The sequence below is a fragment of the Artemia sp. Qi Xiang Cuo genome, chromosome 14, assembly GCF_049724085.1.
Source record: "Artemia sp. Qi Xiang Cuo chromosome 14, ASM4972408v1, whole genome shotgun sequence".
NCBI lineage: Eukaryota > Metazoa > Arthropoda > Branchiopoda > Anostraca > Artemiidae > Artemia > Artemia sp. Qi Xiang Cuo.
In genome coordinates this window covers 71,130,163-71,154,654 of record NC_142807.1, presented here as the reverse complement: position 1 = coordinate 71,154,654, position 24,492 = coordinate 71,130,163, and the positions used below count along the sequence as shown (strand labels likewise).

Genomic DNA, 24,492 nt, shown 5'->3' with positions numbered 1-24,492 from the left:
ATTAGTAGTTTTTCTAAGGGATGGAGGCTAAATGTCTTAAAAAGTGTGTGCTCAGTCCAAAATTTTTAATTGTCCTAAGAGAGGGAATCTTTGAGACTACTTTTAGACAGAGTCCCTCCCTGTGTATAAGTATGTTGGTAGAATATTTTACAAACGATGGATCTACATACCTCTGAAAAAGCACTAAATTTTCTAGATTTATTTTTTCTTTATAATATGGGCAATAGACAGTTTAGATCCTTGGACAAGGTGTACAAAATTATCATCTGTAAGAGGCCCCATAGTGTAGATTCCTTGCTTAGTCACACATCCTATGCTGAAGTAATTCATAGCGACGTGATTGCCCATTGTTGCTACATAGATATCTGATACTGATCCTAATCCAAGACCCTCATTTAGGCTTAAAGTTTTACTTCGGTCTTGATACAACTTCATGTTGAGGCAGAGACCTATATCCAGGGTAATTCTCGCCACCATTAACGATCACTTGGTAAATCTTGGGATACTTGGGCCATTCGGGATACATAGTTTGTGGTAACTGGTGATAGTTCAGAACTGGATCTGCAACAGCTTTTTGAGAGCTATGGATAACAAGTATCGAATAATGGGGTGCTGCAAAAAAAGAGTCTACAGCAATTAGATCTGTGCCGATAATCAAAACTGGATCAGATTTATTGTAGCAGAAACTCTTCTTAGTCTGTTCACAAAAACCATAAACTTTCCATAATTGATTATGTGGAAAAAACTCACACAAGTGGATTTCATTTCTGAAAAAAATAAGGTTCTCAACAGGCAAGACACTGGACTTTTGTAGCTTATGACTTAGAAACCTTACATACTAAGGTAGTAAAATTCCCGCTTTTGAAATACTTACACATTCCTTTTTGTTCAACGTAGCTTGAGTAGTAGTTAGCAGCTGTAAACACAGAAGCTAAAGAATTTTTAACTTTAGTTGAATCCCTAAGAATCAAACCAGGCAATTCCATCCATTATCTCAGACTTAAAGTCAAAATGTGACCGTCCAATGCCTGAATAATTTAAGGATCGAAACTATCTTACTGCATGCATAGTTTTAGGCAGTATGACCGGAAATTGCAATTAAATCTCCATGTTTAACTATTTGAAGTATGTAGATTTCTGTTGATTAAAAATGAAGAAAGCAAACTAGAGTTTACTGGTAAGATATTGGAACTATACTTTATTGTAATATATATACTATATTTCAGGTTTAATAATAGACAAATAAGACGCATCAGTTATTTATTAGTTAAGCTGAGTCAAAATTAATCCTGTAAAAGTCTTCATTTCTACATTCTGAAGCCTCAAAAGACCTTTTTTTTTCTATGGTATGCTTTACTTTTTGAAAGAAAGAATGTAGACTTTGTTCTCCGTGGATTTTTTTTTGTATTTATCACACGCCAAAAACGGACTGGACTTTAGAAACTTTGGAAACCTCATTTTTACAGCTCTATTTTAAGGTTAATGGCAAGTTCTTGAAAACCACGCTATTTTGGAAGGCTTTCTAGTCACTTGTTATTGTCATAGTTAATTTTCAAGAATTTGGACCATCTATAAATCAAAATTGGGCCATGGTCTTTCACATATTCAGTCCGCATTCGCGGCGTATCTATGTCTTCTAACAAAGGGTAGCTTATTCAAGTCGTGAACTATTTTCATCAGATTTATTTGTCAACAAATACATAAAATTCAACACATTCCTTCGGTTTACAATTTACATAGATTTACTTTGACATATCTATCTGCCTAATCGGTCTGGTCAGTAACTCTCAGCTAATCAGCAACTTTGAAGACAATCTCGTAATATTATACAAAATTGTTTACAGATCAGATCAATTTCAGTTCACCTCAGCCTTAATAAAATGTTTGAATTAATAAGTCAAAGATGAGCTAAATCGTTTGTCAAAATGAATGATCTAACTCCTAAGTTCAGACAGACTGTAGAGGGATCCCGGCCCTCTGGGTAACCTTACCAGGCTAGACTTTGATGTTGCAAATTCATGATCTAGTAAAGAAGCCTTGTGTGACTTGTCAGATTCTTATCGTAATTTTCTCGTGCAAGGTTCTGTTACTCAAGGCTCTTACAAGTTTTATACTGTCTTGGTGCCTCTGGAGGTTTTATTAAGTTTGTCAAGAATTTTATAGCATTTAGATCGTTCTAGGTCTAAATGAATAATTACAAAGATGCTACCTGGCCTAAAACTAGAGGCTTTCCTCAAGGGGCAATCCTCGTCCACTTGTTATTTAACCCCTACCTATCTGAACTGAGTGTCTTCAACATATCTTTTGGTGTATGTGCTGATGATGTTATTATTTGAAAAGCTGGTTAAAATTGTAGTCACTTGTGTCCGACAGGACTTCAATGCAATGTGTACTTCTTCTAAGATTTTTTTTTTTAGCGAAATTGGCTTTTGGAGACATAACCAATTGCTCCCTCATCAACATCTTGTAAAGAATATTCCCATTCCATTTTTGAATTTTGCATTTGGGCTTATTTTTAATTCAAAATAGCAATGGCGGGAATATGTTTCCTGCTTATCAATGAACAGAACTACAAGAATTATTCTACGGAAAAGGTTCACTCTAAAAATAGTGCTTCATTTTTAAAAACTTCTCGTTTTAAAAATGGAGTTCGAAAGTGTATTTTCTGTGATTATTTCTCTAAGCTTCAAGGCTGTGGTAAAAGAAACATGGTTTTTGAGCATCTTCTGTTTTCAAAAATAGCTTCTATAACAGCTACCCTCTTGCAAATTCACCACCTTGGAAGATGGCCCCACTCTATTGCGATCTTCACCTCCTGCCATGTAGAAATTCACGTTACTCAAAAGAGAAAGTTTAGCTTTTCAAGGCTAGCATCTATAAAAGCTACACTCTTGTAGACTCGCCATCTTGGAAGATGAGCCCATTATATTGCAATCTCCACCTCCTACCGTGTGGAAAATCACGTTACTCCTATAAAACTTCTATAACTTCTATAAAAGCTACACTTGTAGACTCACCATCTTGGAAGATGAGCCCATTTTATTGCAATCTCCACCTCCTACCGTGTGGAAAATCACGTTACTCAAAAGAGAAAGTTAACTTTTTCGAGCTAGCTTCTATAAAAGCTACACTTTTGTAGACTCATCACCTTGGAAGATGAGCCATTCTATTGCAATTTCCAACTCCCGGCATGTGGAAAATCAAGCTAGTCAAAAGAGAAAGTTTACCTTTTCAAAGCTAACTTCTATAAAAGCTACACTCTTGCAGACTCACCATCTTGGAAGATGAGCCCTTTCTATTGCAATCTTCACCTCCTACCGCGTGGAAAATCACGTTACTCAAAAGAGAAAGTTTACTTTTTCAAAGTTAGCTTCTATAAAAGCTACACTCTCGTAGACTCACCATCTTGGAAGATGAGCCCATTCTATTGCAATCCCCACCTCCTACCGTGTGGAAAATCACGTTACTCAAAAGAGAAAGTTTACCTTTTCGAGCTAGCTTCTATAAAAGCTACACTCTTGTAGACTCATCACCTTGGAAGATGAGCCATTCTATTGCAATTTCCAACTCCTGGCATGTGGAAAATCAAGCTAGTCAAAAAAGAAAAGTTTATCTTTTCAAAGCTAACTTCTATAAAAGCTACACTCTTGCAGACTCATCATCTTGGAAGATGCGCCCATTCTATTGCAATCTCCACCTCCTACCGTGTGGAAAATCACGTTACTCAAAAGAGAAAGTTTACCTTTTCGAGCTAGCTTCTATAAAAGCTACACTCTTGTAGACTCATCACCTTGGAAGATGAGCCATTCTATTGCAATTTCCAACTCCTGGCATGTGGAAAATCAAGCTAGTCAAAAGAGAAAGTTTACCTTTTCAAAGCTAACTTCTATAAAAGCTACACTCTTGTAGACTCACCATCTTGGAAGATGAGCCCATTTTATTGCAATCTCCACCTCCTACCGCGTGGAAAATCACGTTACTCAAAAGAGAAAGTTTACTTTTTCAAAGTTAGCTTCTATAAAAGCTACACTCTCGTAGACTCACCATCTTGGAAGATGAGCCCATTCTATTGCAATCCCCACCTCCTACCGTGTGGAAAATCCCGTTACTCAAAAGAGAAAGTCTACCTTTTCGAGCTAGCTTCTATAAAAGCTACACTCATGTAGACTCATCACCTTGGAAGATGAGCCATTCTATTACAATTTCCAACTCCTGGCATGTCGAAAATCAAGCTAGTCAAAAGAGAAAGTTTACCTTTTCAAAGCTAACTTCTATAAAAGCTACACTCTTGTAGACTCACCATCTTGGAAGATGAGCCCATTTTATTGCAATCTCCACCTCCTACCGCGTGGAAAATCACGTTACTCAAAAGAGAAAGTTTACTTTTTCAAAGTTAGTTTCTATAAAAGCTACACTCTCGTAGACTCACCATCTTGCAAGATGAGCCCATTCTATTGCAATCTCCACCTCCTACCTTGTGGAAAATCACGTTACTCAAAAGAGAAAGTTTACTTTTTCAAAGTTAGATTCTATAAAAGCTAAACTCTTGTAGACTCATCACCTTGGAAGATGAGCCATTCTATTTCAATTTCCAACTCTTAGCATGTGGAAAATCAAGCTAGTCAAAAGAGGAAGTCTACATCACGTTACTCAAAAGAAAAAGTTTACTTTTTCAATGTTAGCTTCTATAAAAGCTACACTCTCGTAGACTCACCATCTTGCAAGATGAGCCCATTCTATTGCAATCTCCACCTCCTACCTTGTGGAAAATCACGTTACTCAAAAGAGAAAGTTTACTTTTTCAAAGTTAGTTTCTATAAAAGCTACACTCTCGTAGACTCACCATCTTGCAAGATGAGCCCATTCTATTGCAATCTCCACCTCCTACCTTGTGGAAAATCACGTTACTCAAAAGAGAAAGTTTACTTTTTCAAAGTTAGTTTCTATAAAAGCTACACTCTCGTAGACTCACCATCTTGCAAGATGAGCCCATTCTATTGCAATCTCCACCTCCTACCTTGTGGAAAATCACGTTACTCAAAAGAGAAAGTTTACTTTTTCAAAGTTAGTTTCTATAAAAGCTACACTCTCGTAGACTCACCATCTTGCAAGATGAGCCCATTCTATTGCAATCTCCACCTCCTACCTTGTGGAAAATCACGTTACTCAAAAGAGAAAGTTTACTTTTTCAAAGTTAGTTTCTATAAAAGCTAAACTCTTGTAGACTCATCACCTTGGAAGATGAGCCATTCTATTTCAATTTCCAACTCTTAGCATGTGGAAAATCAAGCTAGTCAAAAGAGGAAGTCTACATCACGTTACTCAAAAGAAAAAGTTTACTTTTTCAATGTTAGCTTCTATAAAAGCTACACTATTGTAGACTCTTCACCTTGGAAGATGAGCCATTCTAACGCAATTTCCAACTCCTGGCATGTGGAAAATCAGGCTAGTTAAAAGAGGAGGTTTACTTTTTCAAAGATAGCTTCTATAACAGCTACCCTCTTGTAAACTCATCACTTTGGAAGATGAGCACACTCTATTGCAGTCACCACCTCCTTCCATGTGAAAAATCACTATATACAGAAGAGGAAATTTATCTTTTTGAAGACAGATTATATAACAGCTATCCTCTTTATCACATTACTTCAAGGAAGAATTACAAGGAATTTGAAATGAGAGATGTCTAATTGTCTCCCTGACCATCTCGAGGTCTGTTATCTTAAACATTACTGAGCCAAAGTGCAATCAAAACTAGCGGGCCTTCGGCATAGCTTTATGGCTTTGTTGATTGATGATTTGAGTTCCAATGAACTCTCCCCATATATATATATATATATATATATATATATATATATATATATATATATATATATATATATATATATATATATATATATGTGTTTGTGTGTGTATGTATATTATATGTTGCCGTGAATGTCCGAAATACCTTTTTTCTCATTGGATTTTGTCAACGTTTCTAGTCAATTTTTTCCATTTAATGCCAGGTTTGATGATGACAGGTCCGATTAGAATAGATAAGGTTTGGTGAGGTTAGTTTGCGTCAGGGTGGCGTAGATTAGGTTAGGTTTTTAACCCATTTCTGATATTTAGAACCAAATTTAACATAACCTAAACTAAACTAACATAATCTAACCTAACTTTAAATTTTTACCATCATAGCTTGTATAAGACTGAAAAAGCTGACTCGCAAAGCTAACTGAATCCAAGCAGAGAAGAGGGGATTTCGAACATTCACAGTGAATTGCAACATTGACCAGACTTTAGACATTCACGTTAACATATGTATATATATATATATATATATATATATATATATATATATATATATATATATATATATATATATATATATATATATAATAACATTTATTCACCCACCATCTACAACAATAGATTATAGTGGAGCACTACAAAAAGAAAAAAGAAAAGAAAAAGAAACCAGCTTCAAAAAGATAAAGATACAACACTCAGTGTAATTCACGACACTCAAGTAAATGCAGGTGAGAAACGTTGTCTATCTAAATTAACTTTTAGCACTGAATTATTTCGAATGCGAGAGCATTGTTTGGATGGCTCCTTAAGACCATATTTTTCAAGGTGGGAATTCCTATAACACTTGGGTATATACAGTAAAAATTTTGCAAATTTATAGTAGCGCTTTTTGATGTTTTCAGTGTCTCTCACTGACAGCATGCGGGATGCACCGGCAAGGTAGGTTATGTGTGGTAAGCACACTGAACAATAAATCGAGGCAAGAGATTTCCTGGAGTATCGTCCGCGATTCGGCACTACAGACGGATAAGCACATTTAATGGCTTTAGTTGTTTGCTTAACAATGGCTTGTCTAATTTTAATCATTGTTTCTGCAATCATAATACCAAGATATCTCAGCTCCGATACCGTAGGGATAACATGATTTCCGAGAGTGACAGAATCACTTTGCGGTGCATTAAAGGACAAAACTTCGCACTTATCAATATTGATAAGAAAGCCCAATAGATTGAAAATCACTTAAGAGTCGATTCAGGTTCTCTTGTAAGTCTGCTTTTGATCTACTGAGTAGAAGAAAGTCATCAGCGTATGTCGAGTAAGATAGGTCAGTGCCATACAATAGGAGAGAGGGCGAGATGCGGCCCAGAATCTTGGAGATGTCATGTTTGAAAATAAGAGGACTTAGAACGCTACCTTGCCTCACACCTCTTCTGATTTTTACAGGATCTGAAATTTTGCCTTTCAACTTGGCCAACACAGTTGAATTTTCGTACCGAAATTTCAGAGTACTCACTATGCTCGAACTTACTCCACTGTGCAGTAGAACATTCATTGCTTGCATTTGATTGATGCTATCGAATGCTTTCGATATATCAATAGTGCACATATACAGAGGTGACTTTTTTTCTTCCGAGTCCATAAGTACGTTAACACTTTGCTCAAGATGCACGAGACGGTTATGGGTCTATAAGATTTGCATTTGTTTCGATCTTTTCCTTTTTTGGCGACAGATGAAATGACCCCTTTCAGAAAAAAGTTTGGAACAAAACCCCTGGAGATGCACAACTGGAAGATAAGCTGAAGATAGAAATAGAAGCATTCAGGTAAGTGCTTGAGGTGTTTTATTGAAAGACCGTCGCTGTCCATCCCATTCTTTGCTTTGGAAAGTATTTTTCTGACAGCTAACTTGGTCTTCTCAAGGTAAATGGGAACAATGCAATGCTGCCATGAGAAACGTGCAAGCCAGCTGGAAACTTCCGTTTCATATTGATTGGTTATAGTAAGATTCTCATCTCCATGCATCGAAGTATAGTAAGAGTGCCCATCATGTAGTGTCAGAGAAGTACTAGATGGACGATTGTCTGGTCTGATTAGGCTTAGCCACGTTTTTTTTATCTTCAGTGAACCCGTTGCCCGATAATTTGGTACCTCTTCATTTCAGCTTTATGTTTATGTTTTGTGCTCCGTTTCAGCTCGAATACAGTCCCGCGTAGTGGTCTACCACAAGTAATCCAAATATTTAGCCAGGTTTTTGCATGTCGTTTTACCGACTGGAGTTCAGTGGATTCGGACCACATCTGTTTTTCTGTCCCAATTTTGGCTCGTCTTGTAGGAACCGCTTTCGCTTCGACAAATTTCAGAGCATGGACTACTTGATGGTAATAAGAGTTAAACTCAACCATGGTTGAGACATTGGAAGGGCCAGAGCAGAGTAGCTGAAATGGAGCTTTGATGCAACTTAGGACCGAAGCAATTGTGGCGACGTAAAGGGGAATATTGCATTTCTCCCAATTTTACTTGTAGACCCACTTTCTGGAACAAGTGTAAATAGTGCTCTGTGTTGGCTCCATCTGAAACGAAAGTCCAGAATGGTCACTAATCGGATTTTCAGTGCAAACTGTAACTGGAAGACTAGAAATGGATGTGAATGAAAGTACGTGGTAATATTGGAGGTATGACCACTAGTATGGGTGTACGTAAAATCCAGAGACTTCAGCCAAATCTTAAAAGTGGTGGGGAGACAAATCATAAAAATATCGGATAGAATATGGTCCTTGTATGGGTCACAGTTGAGGTCTCCGGCAATTAGCCACTTACACCCACGAAGCTCAAGAGACTCCAAATGTTGTCTTAGAACATCTGCTGCTTTTGAGAACTTTGTCAGAGAGACAGTATTGTTGTAACTGGTAGGCATGTTTATGTTGATGAACTTAATTCCCTCAACAGAGACGCACAACAGACTACTGCTTCTAATTGTTGGCTTAGCCGAAAGTTCCTTCCTAGCGTATATTGCTAAGCCTCCGGACGGACACCCTGCCGTAGATCTCGCCGGCTCTAAAAAGACATCGTGCGAGCGGGGTCTGTTCAGGAAGTTTATATTCGTCCTAGAAAGCATATGCTCCTGGATAAATAGCACGTCATAAACTTGAAGGAGATCATATATGTCTTTTTCTTTGTTGCGACAACCACTGATATTCAGACTAAAAACTTTAAGAGATCTATTCATTGATTATTTTTGTTTCCCAGAATATCTCTCAATTTAGGGCATCTTAGGCTGAAGCATACATGAGGTCCATTGCAAGAAGTGCATTTGAGATCTCCATTACAGGGTGTATCTTTGTTACTAGAGTGTGGTCCGGAACATCTTGTGCATATATATATATATATATATATATATATATATATATATATATATATATATATATATATATATATATATCTTTTAACTTTTACCACCATAGCTAACTTTAAACTTTTACCATCATAGATTGTATAAGACTGAAAAAGCTGACTCGCAAAGCTAACTGAATCCAAGCAGAGAAAAGGGAATTGCAGACATTCACGGTTAATTGCAACATTAACCAGACTTTGGACATTCACGTTAACATATATATATATATATATATATATATATATATATATATATATATATATATATATATATATATATATATATATATATATATATATATATATATATATATATATATATAATAAGATGTAAATCTTTTATGCACTACTAGACCATTTATCTGATCGGATATTTTTTTGTTGTTGTTTTTTTAGTGATAATTTTTCGGTTTTTATTTTATTTTCTCTGTAGGGTAGGTACGTCCTGAGCTTTAATTTTACTCATTGACAATGCTTCCAGTTAAAAGATTGTTGTCAATCCAAAAATCGAAGACCGCAATGAAAATTTTTGTAATGAAAGTTGAATATGAACCTATATGTATTAGACGTTGTTCCCTAAATCCAATGTTATCATTAACAGGGACGGAGAAGGCTCATCTGCTACGCAAGAGCTAGATGCCCAAGAACATTCAGAAAAACCACCAGTACATTCATCGGCCTCACTTGAACTTGACCCAATCACCTTGGCTGTGCTACAAAAAGGGATATCAACTCTGGTAAGCTGCTGAAAAGGGAAATCTGTAACGAAATTTTGAAAAATTCTATTCCAAAATGTTACAAAGGATGTCAGCCACAGTATTCATGAACTTGTTAAAAATGTGTTTTATTAATGACGTAACCAAAGTAATGGTGCTTCGAAAAAGTTCAAATTTTGTAAAGCAACAACGATCAAGGGACGTTGCTATGTAATTTCTGTTTGGTATATTTAATGGAAAGCAAAATTTTTTGATCTTTCAAGAAAATTTTTCGAAAGAAATTCTTTTAAAGATCCGTCAAAAATAACATGAATCGTAAAAATTTAACGTTGTGTGACAGGAAGATTTTCGTATGCAGTGCAATTACACTGTCTGAGCAAAGAGGGGTTTGGTGTTAATGTAATGTTTGTTTCAGGTCACTTCGTGTGGATGGAGTTACTGTAGAAACGTAGGAGGGGGCTCCTTCATTTAGAAATCGGAAGTCCTTGTGACTTTTTTAAGAGCCAAACATGATTGGAGGACAACCAGTCCCCCTCTTACGCCCTTCTTAGTTTCTCTCCCCCAAAGATATTTGTTCAAAATTTTGAAATAGCCGTCTGTTCAAAATAGTCAAAAGGTCATATAACCATGTCTCCAGGGATGACATGGCTCTCCATAGCACCTGGAGTAGGTGATGTAAATAATAGAATTTGCCCAATGTTTACATGTATATTTTTATTTTGGTGGAGGGAGCATGTGTAATCCTGGGTCACCAAAAAGCTAGGTGTATTAAGGGGAAAGTCTCTGGAAATTTAGAAGAGGGTTTGCAACTAAAGCAAAAGACACCTTGTTCATGCAGGTTGTCAAAATGGTTTATCTGCGGTATCTCAGGAACGGTTAGTGGTACTTGGTTGAAACTTTCAGGGTATGTTGAGGGGAATGTTAAACTAAATTGGAAGACAATACGTGTCTCTACGTTGTCAGAAGGACGTTTGTGAAATATCTCAGTAATGGTTAAGGGTACCAGGTTTAACCTATCAGGGAATATTAAGGGACATGTTAAACTACTTTTTTTCAAATTCTAAATCATTTACTGTGAGTACGATACACTTTCTCATGCATGGTTCAAACATGTTTTTTGTGCAATTGGTTATAAAATAAAAAATACTCATATTATATGAGCTTTGCCTACTGAGAAAGCCCACTGGAATTGCTAAAGGGATAACCGAGATTTTTGGGTTTACTCATGAAGGACAATGTCTACTGGATTTGTAGGCAAAACGGGGGACTGAAGTTGCCGGGATTCGCAGGGGAACAAGCGACTATAAACTCTAATAGGAGTCTCAGGCGATCGACTGAGTTTTAGGATTGACACATGACCGACAAGTCCCCTGGACTCGCAGGTGAACGAGCCGACCTATATTTTTCATACTAGTTGGGTAAACGGCGGAAGAAACTATTACTCTCTTAATTGAAATACTCGTGTGTTAGCTTTTGGAGAGGCATGGGGATGGGGGAGGAGTGTCGATTCAACTTACTTGCAAAGTTTCTCACGGCGGACAAATAGGGGGTCAAGTTCCAATGCTTTTAGATAAAAAGAGTAAAGCAACGAGAAACTTCCATCAATGATTTGTAGTCATCTCTTCTGAACCCGTCAAATTTTATCGCTTTCTTCAATTTTTTTTCTGTTTTCTAGAAAACTTCTTAGAATAACAATTAGATATTCAAGAGTATTTATCTCTGCCATATTTATCTAGCAAAATCAGGTCACCAGCAAGATCGAAGGCTTTTTTTAAAACATACTGCAATTTAATCAAAAGATACTATTTGCATCCAAGATGTCAAATTGTGTGTCTGCTGTATTTCAGAGATGGTTATGGCTATTTAGTTGAAGCTTTTAGGGCATGTTAAAGGGGCTGTTGAACTAAATTAAAAGATACTATATGAATCAAGGTGGTCAAAAAAGCACATGTGCAATGTCTCAGGAACGGTGAAGGGTATAAAGTTGAAATGTCATGGGAATGCTGAATGGGTCCAAGACACTAGTATCTTACTAGTGATATAGTGTCAAAGACACTATGTGCATCCAGGTTTTCAAAATGGCGTGTCTCCTATACCTCAGGAACGGCTAAGGGAATTAACTAGAAACTTTCTCGGAGTTTCTACGGGGATGTTGAACAAAATCAAAACTTACTAAGTGCATCCAGGTTGTCAAAAATGTATGTGCAATATCACGGGAATTTCTTAGTATATTAAGTTGAAACTTTCAGGGAATGTTGAACTAAATCAAAAAACACTTCGTTAGTGTATCCAGGTTGTCAGAAGGGCGTATCTGCAGTATCTGAAAAGCGGTTTTAAAAGGGATACTGGATTCGTTCAAAAGACAAGTTTGTACGTATGTCAATGTTGTCGAAAGGACGTATCCGCAATATCTCAGGAACGACTATGTGTAACAAGTGAAAACTGTTAGGAAGTGCTTAGGGGCAGGTTAAACTAAATCAAGAGACGTTATCTGCTTGCAAATTATCAAAAAAGTATCAACAATACCTCAATAATGGCTAAGGATATCAAGCTGTAACATTTAAAGAATGTTGATGAGGACGCTGAATTAATTAAGAAGACAGTATTTGCATCCAGGCTGTAAAAAAAAAAAGTATGTGGGATATCATGGGAACAGCTAAGGTTTTTAAACGAAAACTCAAGGCATGTTTAACTGAATGAAAAAGAACTATGTCCATGCAGTTCGTCAAAATAGAGCATCTGCAATATCTCAGAAACGGCTAAGGGTACCAAGTTGAAACTTTCCGTAAATGTTGGAGAGGATTTAAACTAAATCAAAAGACACTATCTGCGTGCAACTTGCCAAAGGGGTGTATCTGCGCCATCTCAGGAACGACTAAGGGTATTAAGTTGAAATTTCTAAGAATGTTTAGGTCGGTGTTGAACTAAACCAAAGACGCTATGTGCATCCAGGTTTCAAAAGAGTGTATCCGCAAGAATGCAGGATTATCTCCAGTATTGCTAAGGATACCAAGCTGAAATTTTCAGAGAATGCTGAGGGGTATGTTGAACTAAATAAACCAACTCTATATACATTAAGGATGGTAAGAGCGTGCATCTGCAGTAAGTCAGGAATGGCTAACGATATTAAGTTGAAATTTTCAGGGAATGCGTTGAACCAAATGAATAGGATGTCTACATCTAGGTTGTCAAAAGAGCGTATCGGCAATCGCTCAAAAACAGCTAAATGTATTAAACTGAAGCTTTCATGGAATTTTGAAATAAATTCAAAGACACCTGTGCATCCAGGTTGTCAAAATGACGAATATGTGAAATCTCAGGAGTGGCTAAGGGTGTTAATTGAAACTTATTAAATTGAATTGAAACTTAAGGGTGTTAATTGAATTATGCAAAAGTTATTGAACTAAATCAAAACTCACCATTTACATCCTGCTTGTATAAAATAAGTGTATCTGCAATGGCTCAGCCACGGCTAAGGGTATTTAGTTGAAACCTTCAGGGAGGTTTAAGGGGATTTTTCAACTAAATGAAAACATACTGTTTGCATTCAGGTTGCCAAAAGTGTGTATCTGCCATACCTCAAGTGCAGGAAATGGTGTAAATTAACAGCTTAAGGAACCCAGGCGAAATTTTGTAGGGACGGGAAGATTAAGTAGATTTTAAATTTTGACTTGGGAGGACCAAGGGAAGCTTATCAAGGACAATAAATGTTAGAAGAAATTGTGGCTGCATGGATTTTTAATGTGAAATATTCTTTTTATACATTAGAATGCAATAATTTCGACCTTGAAGGGGTTTCAGTTAAAATTTCAATACCAAGTTCCAGGTTGCCCAAAGAACGTATATAGGCTATATATATATATATATATATATATATATATATATATATATATATATATATATATATATATATATATATATATATATATATATATATATATATATATATATATATATATATATATATATATATTATTAGGGTGTAAAGATACCTCAATTAAAGTTTCAGAACCAAGTTCCCTTGTTTCAATTCCAAGTTCAACCAGAAAAAAATCTCCTCGCATTGATTCTCGACATCCTATTTTTATTTTATTCTTTTTAAAAAACAAATCAGAACTATTTCTAACAAATGAGCTCAGTACTCCACATATTTAATAAATAAGCAGCTAAAACAAAATGTAATAGAAGCAGATGCATTCAATCGTTCGTAGCATGAAGGGGGTCCGTATGGTTCAAGCCCAATAGAAGGTAAAATATTTTGCAGATTTACAATCCATTTATTCGGACAATACTCTCTCTTCATCTTTCCAAAGTTCTATAGTGCTACTATTATTAAAACTTGTTGCCAAATCTTGGCTGAATTATCAATGGCAAGCAAAAATCGTAATTCTTATGCAGAAAACCGAAAAAAAAAACTTCACAGATATTCCCTTTTGTTAACCAAATTTAAAAAAAATGTCCATTATGAACGAAAAGAAATCAAGCTTTAAAACCTTTTTTTTTCTGAAAGAAGTTTTTTGAGAAAAGCAAAGGGCTGCATTAAACCAGAGACGAGCAGAAATAAAGTAAAATAGTTTAAAATTCCAAATTAGAATGAACAGGAATCACTGTCAATGAATAAATGTGACTTAAAGCTAACATAAATTACCTCACACAAGAGTAGGACTAGGACCCCTTAAGCCTTCTAGAGGCCTGAACTTTATTTGTGCTTTAATGAAAACAAATGAATTTTTGACATTTATCCTTTTACAACAATAATAACTCCAGAATTGTTGAAACTTTTAGGAAAGAAGTTTAATGTATAATAAACAGTCAATCTGCATTTATTTGTTATTTTCAGTAATCTTGATTATTATGGGGATTTTCTTTCTGTTTTTGTTCATGGTATGACAAATAAAACAGGCACACAGCTCGGTCCAATTATCTAAAGGAGGATACGCCGAGAACCGAGTACTTGAGGAACAGCTTCATCCGGCGTTGCACTTCTATCTGGAACGATCTTCCTGGGGATATTATCCCTGCAAATCCCTCTGTTGACACCTTAAAAAGAAGGTTCAATAGACATTTGAAACCTCGAGGTCATTGAATTAGGTAAATGAATAGCGGCATATCAGATACTTTGAAGTACCTGGCGCTGTGAATATTGGAATAAAAAAAAAAAAAAAAAAAAACTTGCATCTCAAAATTAAAATTATTTTTAGCAAAGCGCAAATGATGTTTTAGTCTGTTGATCATTGTAATTTATATTTGTTTTGAGTATCAATTATTCGTTACTAGTGATTTTTCTTTGTTACAAGTTTGAACGTCTTTACTTTATTTCTTTTCGTTTTTGGTTTAAATCAGCTCTTTACTTACCTCTGAAAAGCTACTTTTTTTTATTAACAATCATTAAGAAGCTCGCTGGCTGGAGGATCAGATTCTTCGACTGAGACCTGCAGCAGAAGTAAACCAAATGTTGTCCCATAAGAAGACCTATCTTTGTTGGTCAACAGGAAGTTCGGCTGCTGAATTAAAGTTCAAATTCTTTGAGAAACTTGTGTTTTCAATTTACCTAAAATCAAAATAACGATTTTGGACTTGGCAACACCCAACTGAAACCGAAAGGGAATGAAACCGTTAGTAGAGTATAAAATAGATATGATCGAAAAATTGTTTTGTGTGTGCATGTCTGATCACTTTTGTTTGTCTGTCTTGTTCTGTGTGTTTACATCTAATTTATTTCTTTTGTTTTGTTGTTATTTTTCATTGGTATAGAAATTTGCCTTATTTCTGATTTTGATTGGTAATTTTAAATGAAAATTATCTTAACGAAGCAAGCTGACGCTGTCCATTTCACCGTTTGATTGACATCAGCAAATAAGTTGTTTGAGCTGTACATATTTCAAATTGCTTTGCAAAATGACTTTGTGAGCAAATGATTTAAACTAACTTTAATAACACATTTTTAAACAACAGTTCTAGCACAAATACATGTGGTCAAGATGTTGGCACAACTTCTTGAGCTTATATAGTATATATTATAGAAAGAAATGTGAAAATCTTGTTCTAGCAAAAGAGATGGCTTCTTTGGCTTTACAGCTACCAAACGGCAAGCTTTGTGTCGCCTTCTACCAATAATTTAGCACGCTTTCGTCGGAAGCTCGGGCTCTCGTCCCGCTCAAGTAATGGTTTCTGGCCTCCGGCTTATGTTTTCATTTTTCTCAGTTTAGTTTATGCTAAATATTTTCCAGATCTTCATAGCTTTTTCTGCAGTTCTAAATTGGTTTAGTAAAATTTGCAGTTCTTGATTTGTTTTGATGCCTCCTTTTACTCAATGCGGTTGGCAGGCAGGCCCTTTGACCATTGCAAATAACGGGTTCAAGCCTTCAGTCCTCCCACGCTTGGCCTCGTGATTTTCTACTAATTGCGTTAGTTTTTTTTTACATTTTCATAGTTTAGTCATTTCCGCATCTCCAAAATTATTCTGAATACATTTTCATGTTTAAAGCTTGATTAGTTCGGCTTGTGTTTCAATGTATACATGTATACAGACGAACACACATCCCAGACTGAATTTTACATGTTTAGAAGACCACTATATCGTCTGATCTTGTTTCTGCTGTTCAGCCAAGCTTTCTTTCTAACTAAATTAAAAGTTTTAGAAAAATTTAATTGTATGCCGGCTTGAAAACATTGAGCATATATATTGCTGGAAGCTAAGAGATATATAATTCTCGATAACATTTTCTGTGTTCCATGTTGCGATATTTTATAACCGAGGTGCTCTATCCTGTCTAGAATTGTTTTTTGTGTTTAATACAATACAGCCTTTTATTTACAATTAAAAGGAAATGAAAAACTGGGGAAATGGCTGTAATATTTCAATAGGACAGTGGAAAAATGGTGAAAACAGCCTTTTTCTTATTGATAATAATCAAGGTCCGAATATTTCAGATTCACAGCCTGAAGCCTTTATCACCAGAAATATAAAAAAAAAGGTGAAACAACTATCAGAAATTAAACAGTGCATATGGAAAAGGGCGGGGCGGATGAAAAAAAAAATAAACGTTAAAAACTCACATTTTAATAATGTCAGACGTGCTAGCAATCACCATGCAATAAGGCAACAAAACGACAAAGCAGGATAAATTATTCTGTTTTTCTTATAAATGGAATATCATCAACTTTATATCGCAATACCACACAACTTGCCACAGTTGGCTGGTTGACTGATAGAAATCTAACAAAATAAAATTCTATTCATTTTAAATATGCCTTACGATAACTATGTCCATGCAGTTCGTCAAAATAGAGTATCTGCAATATCTCAGAAACGGCTAAGGGTACCAAGTTGAAACTTTCCGTAACTGTGGGAGAGGATTTAAACTAAATCAAAAGACACTATCTGCGTGCAACTTGCCAAAGGGGTGTATCTGCGACATCTCAAAAACGACTAAGGGTATTAAGTTGAAATTTTTCAGAATGTTTAGGTCGGTGTTGAACTAAACCAAAGACGCTATGTGCATCCAGGTTTCAAAAGAGTGTATCTGCAAGAACTTTTGCTTGAAGAAGATTTGCTAGATGTTTTCCAGAGAAATTGCCTATGGATTGTTTTGGGTACCCGACTGACTGGCCGTATTTCAAACAGTAGGCTGTACGAAAAGTATGATCCAATTCCGCTTTCTAGGGCTTTCTTGAGAGAAAGGTTGAGATGCTTAGTGCACGTTCTGTAGATGAAGGATGACAGATTGCCAAAGATTGTCCTTTTCGGCAAGGTGACTAGGGCTAAACGGAAAGCAGGTCGTCCGCGGGTGGGGTGGGAGGATGTCATAAAGAAAGATTTAAAGGAAATGGGAACTTCCTGGGAGGGTGTAAAGAGGGAGGTTTTCAATAGATTGGGCTGGGGAAGGAGCTTGCGTAGCTGTGTTGGCCTCAGGTGGCTTTGTGCTGCGATGAGTTGTTAGTGGTAGTAATAGTAGTATTATTATTAGTGAAAAACAACCCTTTTTGTTATTTTTCCGCTGTCTTGTTAAAGTATTACTTCTGTTTTGCTATATTTCAAAAGAAAATTAATTTTAAAAATGGAATAATTGGATTTTGCACCACTTTATGAAAGAAATTGGGAATTTTTTCCTCTACATTGTAAGCTGGGGATATGTTTAGCCAACAAGAAAAGTATTCATTTAGACAAATGTTTTTTTAGTTTTGTCTCTAATGTCAGGAAAATTTTTCAGAGAACATCTGGATCTTCAGATGGGCCTTCGATTGAATCTCCAGTTGACGTAGTACAAGATGCAAAAGTAAAAACCAAGATCCTGCCAACTCGGCCTCATCGCGACAAAAAAAGTGGAGAAGCTATTCGTCCTATCCGTCCAAATGCCCCTGCCTCTCCATCTTTACCTGTATTAAGTTCTACTACAGCTGCCTTCTTAGCATCTTATGATGACCGAATGCATACACCGGAAGAACCCGAGATGACTCACTTTTTATTAAAATGTTCCTCGGGAAAAGGAGAGTCTGATTTCGATACACCTCCTGCCCCCTCCCTCTCAAATGCCACATTAAGACTACTTGGGAAAAAGTATTAATTTTTGTTTGGTGAACCTATACCACCATTTTGATTATTCCTGTTATTTTTTTTGTACGCAATATTCGAATTATATCCGTATCTCGGTTAATTTTTTCATGTTTGAATCTTTTTCGTTGAACTGGAATCAGTGTTTTGTAATTAGCTTGTATACGTCACTACGATCAAATGACTTAAGAATGATCTAAACGATATTTGGCTATAGGCTATTGAGGAGATCACCACCCTTAAGATTTCAACTAATGTGAGATAGTGTTGTAGAAAAAAATAAATGTTTTTACTTTTATAACTTTAATAAATCAAATAATATTCACATTTTGATTACTAAATATCAGTATATGTATATTAAACTGACAATTCATATTCATTTGTATTTTTATCAGTAAACTGCAAATTATGTTCTGGCCTTGAAAGGGCATAGGGGTTTTGAGCCCTACTCATGTTATTTTCTGCTTGTTTTGAGTTTGACTCGGTTATTTATTGTAACTTCTGTTCGTTTTGGGTTACATTTATTTATCGATCCTGATTTGTGGTAGTTTCACGCTGATTGGATGTGTCTGGGGAAATGGTGGGCGTGAGAGGGGCGTTAGTCGCTCTCCAATCACTTTCAACTATTAAAAAAGACACTAGCCCTTTTGATTTCCAATCAAATGAACCCTTTTGAAATTTTTATGACAACACTTTCAATAAAAAACCTTATATGCCCCCAGGGCATAACTTACAACCCTTGCCCTGAGGGCTGGGGGGTTGTCATCCTCAAAGACCTAATTTCCAGAACTTTCTGCAATGTTTAACAAAATAGCTATCTGAAAATTTTGATTGGTTGTGTTTGGGGGAATGGTAGGCGTGAGAGAGGGGCTAGTTACCCTCCAATCACTTTCAGCTATTAAAAAGGGTACTAGCCCTCTCAATTTCCAATTGAATGAGCCCCCTTTGAAGTGTTTACGACAACTCCATCTATAAAAACCTTATATGCCCCCAGGGCATAACTTACAACCTTTGCCCTAGAGGGTTTGCCATCCTTAAATACATAATTTCCAGAACTTTCAACTACGTTGAACAAAATGGACAACTATAAACTTAGATTGAATTTGTTTGGGGAAATGGTGGGTGTGAGATGGGGGTTAATTACTCTCCACTCACTTTCGACTATTAAAAAGGGTAATTTCAGTTTCCAATCAAATGAGCCCTTTTTGAAATTTCTACAGAAACATTCTATATAAACCTTATACGCCCCCAGGGCATAACTTTCAACCCTTGCACTGAGGGCTCTGATGGGGTTATCATCCTAAAAGACCTAATTTCCAGAACTTCCAACTACATTGAAAAAACTAGCTATCTCAAAATTTTGATTGGATGTGTCTGGGAAAATTATGGGTGTGAGAGGGGGGTCAGTTGCCCTCCAATCAGGTTCGACTATTAAAAAGGGCACTAGCCATTTCAATTTCCAATGGAATGAGCCCTTTTTGAAGTTTCTACGACAACGCATTCTATAAAAAACCTTATATGCCCCCAGGGCATAACTTACAACCCTAGTTATCGGGGATGTAGGAGGGTGTCATTCTCAAAGACCTATGTTACCACATCTTCAACTTCATTGAACAAATTGACTATCTCGAAATTTTTATTGGAGGGGCTTGGGGAAAGGTGAGCGCGGGAGGAGGGTTTGCTGCCCTCCGATCCCTTTTGACTATGTTAGTTGCCCTCAAATCACTTTCGAGACTATTAAAAAAGGCACTAGCCCTTTGAATTTCCAATCGAATGAACCCTTCTTCAAGTTTCTATGACAAAGATTTCCATAAAAACCTATATGCCCCCAGGGTATAACTTATAACCCTTGCCCTGAAGAGTGTGGGGGGAGTGTTCTAATCAAAGGTATAACTTCCTGAACTTCAAACTGCGTGGAACAAAATGGCTATCTCAAAATTTTGACTGGATGTTTTTGGGGAAATGGTGGGCGTGGAAGGGGTGTTAGTTGCCCTCCAATCACTTTTGACTATTAAAAAGGACACTAGCCATTTCAATTTCCAATGGAATGAGCCCTTTTTGAAGTTTCTACGACAAGTCGTTCTATAAAAACCTTATATGCCCCCAGGGCATAACTTACAACCCTGACTCTGAGGGTTGTCATCCTCAAAGACCAAATTTCCAGAACTTTCAACTACGTTGAACAAAATGGCTATCTTAAACTTTGATTGGATGTGTTTGGGGAAAGGTGGGCGTGAGAGGGGGGTTAGTTGCCCTGCAATCACTTTCGATTGTTCAAAAGGGAACTAGCCCTTTGAATTTCCAATCGAATGAGCCTTTTTTGAAGTTTCTACGACAACGCTTTCTATAAAAACCTTATATGCCCCCAGGGCATAACTTAGAACCCTTGCCCTGAGGGCTGTGGGGGAGTATCCTCCTCAAAAACATAATTTCTATCTGGAAATCAACTACGCTGAACAAAATGGCTATCTACAAATTTTGATTGGCTGTGTTTGGGGGAAAGGTGGGCGTGAGAGGGGAGTTAGTTTCCCTCAAATCACTTTCGACTTTTAAAAAGGGCACTAGACCTTTAGTTTCCTATCGAATGAGCCCTTTTTCAAGTTTCTACGACAAAGATTTTAATGAAAAACTTATATGCCCCCAGGGCATAACTTATAACCCTTGTCCTGAAGACTATGGGGGGAGTATACTGCTCAAAGGTATAATTTTCTGAACTTTAAACAGCGTCGAACAAAAAGGCTATCTCAAAGTTTTGATTGGATGAGTTTGGGGAAATGTTGGGCGTGGAAGGGTGTTAGTTGCCTTCCAATCACTTTTGACTATTAAAAAGGGCATTAGCCATTTCAATTTCCAATCTAATGAGCCCTTTTTGAAGTTTCTACAACAACACGTTCTGTAAAAACCTTCTATGCCCCCAGGGCATAACTTACAACCCTTGCCCTGAGGGCTGTGGGGGGTGGTCATCCTCAAAGACCTAATGTCCAGAACTTTTAACTACGATGAACAAAATGCTATCTTAAAATTTTGATTGGATGTGTTTGGGGAAATGGTGGGCGTGAGAAGGGGGTTAGTTGCACTCCAATCATTTTCAACTATAAAAAACGGCACTAGCCCTTTGAATTTTCAATCGAACAATCCTTTTTTTTGAAGTTTCTACAACAACGCTTTCTATAAAAACTTATTAACTGCCAGGGCATAACGTGCAATCCTTGCCCTGAGGGCAGTGGGGGAGTGTCCCCTCAGAAACACAATTTATATTTGGAAATCAACTACACTGAACAAAATGGTTATCTCGACTATTAAAAAGTGTACAAGCCACTCCGATTTCCAATTGAATGAGCCCTTTTCGAAGTTTCTGCGACAACTTCTTCGATACGAAGTGCCCTGGTCTAAAGGAAAAAAATAATAAATAATACATTGTGCCAACATCGTTCTTATATGCCCCTAGGACATAACTTAAAACCCTTGCCCTGAGGGTTGCGGAGGAGTGTCCTCCTCGAAAACATATTTTTTATCTGGAAATCAACTACGCTGAACAAAATAGCTATCTCACAATTTTTATTGGATATGTTTGGGGGGATGATGGGCGTGGGGGCGGGCGCTAGTTTTATAACTTTCATAAATCAAATAATATTAACATTTTGATTACTAAATATCAGTGTATGTATATTAAAATGACAATGCACATTCATTTGTATTTTTTTCAGTAAAGTGCAAATTATATTCTTCCCTCGGGAAGGCATAGGCGTTTTGAGCCCAACTTATGTTAAGTTCTGCTCGTTTTGAGTTTGACTCGGTTACTTATTGTAATTTCTGTTCGTTTTGGGTTTCATTTATTTATCGATGCTGATTTGTAGTAGTTTGACGCTGATTGGATGTGTCTGGTAAAATACTGGGCGTGAGAGGGGTGATAGTCGCTCTCCAATCATTTTCAACTATTAAAAAAGGCACTAGCCCTTTCAATTTCCAATCCAATGAGCTCTTTTGAAGTTTCTACGACAACGCTTTCAATAAAAACCTTATATGCCCCCAGGGTATAACTTACAACCCTTGCCTTGGGGGCTGGGGGAGGGGGGGTTGTCATCTTCAAAGACCTAATTTCCAGAACTTTCTGCAACATTGAACAAAATGGCTATCTGAAAAATTTGATTGGATGTGTTTGGGGGAATGGTGGGCTTGAGAGGAGGGTCAGTTACCCTCCAATCACTTTCAACCATTAAAAAGGGCACTAGCCCTCTCAATTTCCAATTGAATGAGCCCCTCTTGAAGTTTATATAACACCTCTATCTATAAAAACCTTATATGCCCCCAGGGCGTAACTTACAACCTTTGCCCTGGGGGGTTTGTCATCCTTAAATACATAATATCCAGAACTTTCACCTGCGTTGAACAAAATGGCTATCTGTAAACGTTGATTGAATGTGTTTGGAGGAATGGTGGGCGTGAGAGGGGGGTTAATTACTCTCCACTCACTTTCGACTATTAAAAAGGGCAATTTCAATTTCCAATCAAATGAGCCCTTTTTAAATTTCTACTACAACTTTCTATATAAACCTTATATGCCCCATGGGCATAACTTACAACCCTTGCACTGAGGGCTCTCATGGGGTTATCATCCTAAAAGACCTAATTTCCAGAACTTTCGACTACGTTGAACAAAATGCTAATCTCAAAATTTTTATTGGATGTGTTTGGGGAAATGGTGGGCGCGAGAGTTAGTTACTCTTCAATCACTTTCGACTATCAAAAGGGCACTAGCCCTTTCAATTTCCAATTGAATGAGCCCTTTTTGAAGTTTCTACAACACCGCTTTCTATAAAAACCTTATGTGTGCCCCCAGGGCATAACTTACTACCCTTGCCCTGAGGGCTGTGGGGGTGGAGGGGTTGTCATCCTTAAAGACCTAATTTCCAAAACTTTCAACTACGTTGAATGAAATGGCTATCTAGAAAATTTGATTGGATGTGTTTGGGGAAAAGGGGGGTTAGTTGCTCTCAAATCACTTTCGAGACTATTAAAAAGAGCAATAGCCCTTTGAATTTCAAATCGAATGAGCCCTTTTTGAAGTTTCTATGACAAAGATTTCAATAAAAATATTTATGCCCCCAGGGCATAACTTAAAACCCTTGCCCTGAAGACTGTGGGGGAGTGTTCAAATAAAGGTATAACTTCCTGAACTTTAAACTGCGTGGAACAAAATGGCTATCTCAAAATTTTGATTGGGTGTTTTTGGGGAAATGGTGGGCGTGGAAGGGGTGTTAGTTGCCTTCCAATCACTTTCAACAATTAAAAAGGGCACTAACCATTTCAATTTCCAATGGAATGAGCCCTTTTTGAAGTTTCTACGACAACGCATTCTATAAAAACTTTATATGCCCCAAGGGCATAACTTACAACCCTTGCTCTGAGGGATGTAGGGGGGTTGTCATCCTCAGAGACCAAATTTCCAAAACTTTCAACTACATTGAACAAAATGGCTATCTCAAAATTTTGATTGGATGGGTTTGGTGAAATGGTGGGCGTGAGAGGGGGGTTAGTTGCCCTTCAATCAATCTCGACTATAAAAAAGGGCACTATCCCTTTGAATTTCAATTCGAATGTGCCTTGTTTGAAGTTTCTACGACAACGCTTTCTATAAAAAACCTTATATGCCCCCCAGGGCATAACTTACAACCCTTGCCCTGAGGGCTGTGGGGGGAGTGTCCTCGTCAAAAACATAATTTCTATCTGGAAATCAACTACGCTGAACAAAATGGCATTCTAAAAATTTTATTGGCTGTGTTTGGGGGAAAAGTGGGCGTGAGAGGGGGGTTAGTTGCCCTCAAAGACCTAATTTCCAAAACTTTCAACTACGTTGAATGAAATGGCTATCTAAAAATTTTGATTGGATGTGTTTGGGGAAAAGCGGGGTTAGTTGCCCTCAAATCACTTTCGACTATTAAAAATGGCACAAGACCTTTAATTTCCAATCGAATGAGACCTTTTTGAATTTTCTATGACAACGCATTCTATAAAAACCTTAAATGCCCCCAGGGCATA

General features: G+C 37.0%; 1 protein-coding gene and 1 pseudogene across 1 annotated transcript in view; one reads left to right on the top strand and one right to left on the bottom strand.

The window, feature by feature from the left end:
- LOC148944818 (uncharacterized) overlaps positions 1-18,592 on the top strand; it is a 30,290-nt gene extending 11,698 nt beyond the window's left edge. The window contains exons 3-4 of the mRNA XM_089100341.1: positions 9,785-9,920; positions 18,113-18,592. Of these exons, the coding sequence (XP_088956467.1) occupies positions 9,785-9,920; positions 18,113-18,466 (490 nt within the window). The 3' untranslated portion in view covers positions 18,467-18,592. The remainder of the gene's footprint in view (positions 1-9,784; positions 9,921-18,112) is intronic.
- LOC148944819 (oxidative stress-induced growth inhibitor 1-like) lies at positions 199-8,195 on the bottom strand (annotated as a pseudogene).
- Positions 18,593-24,492: the final 5,900 nt, after the last annotated feature.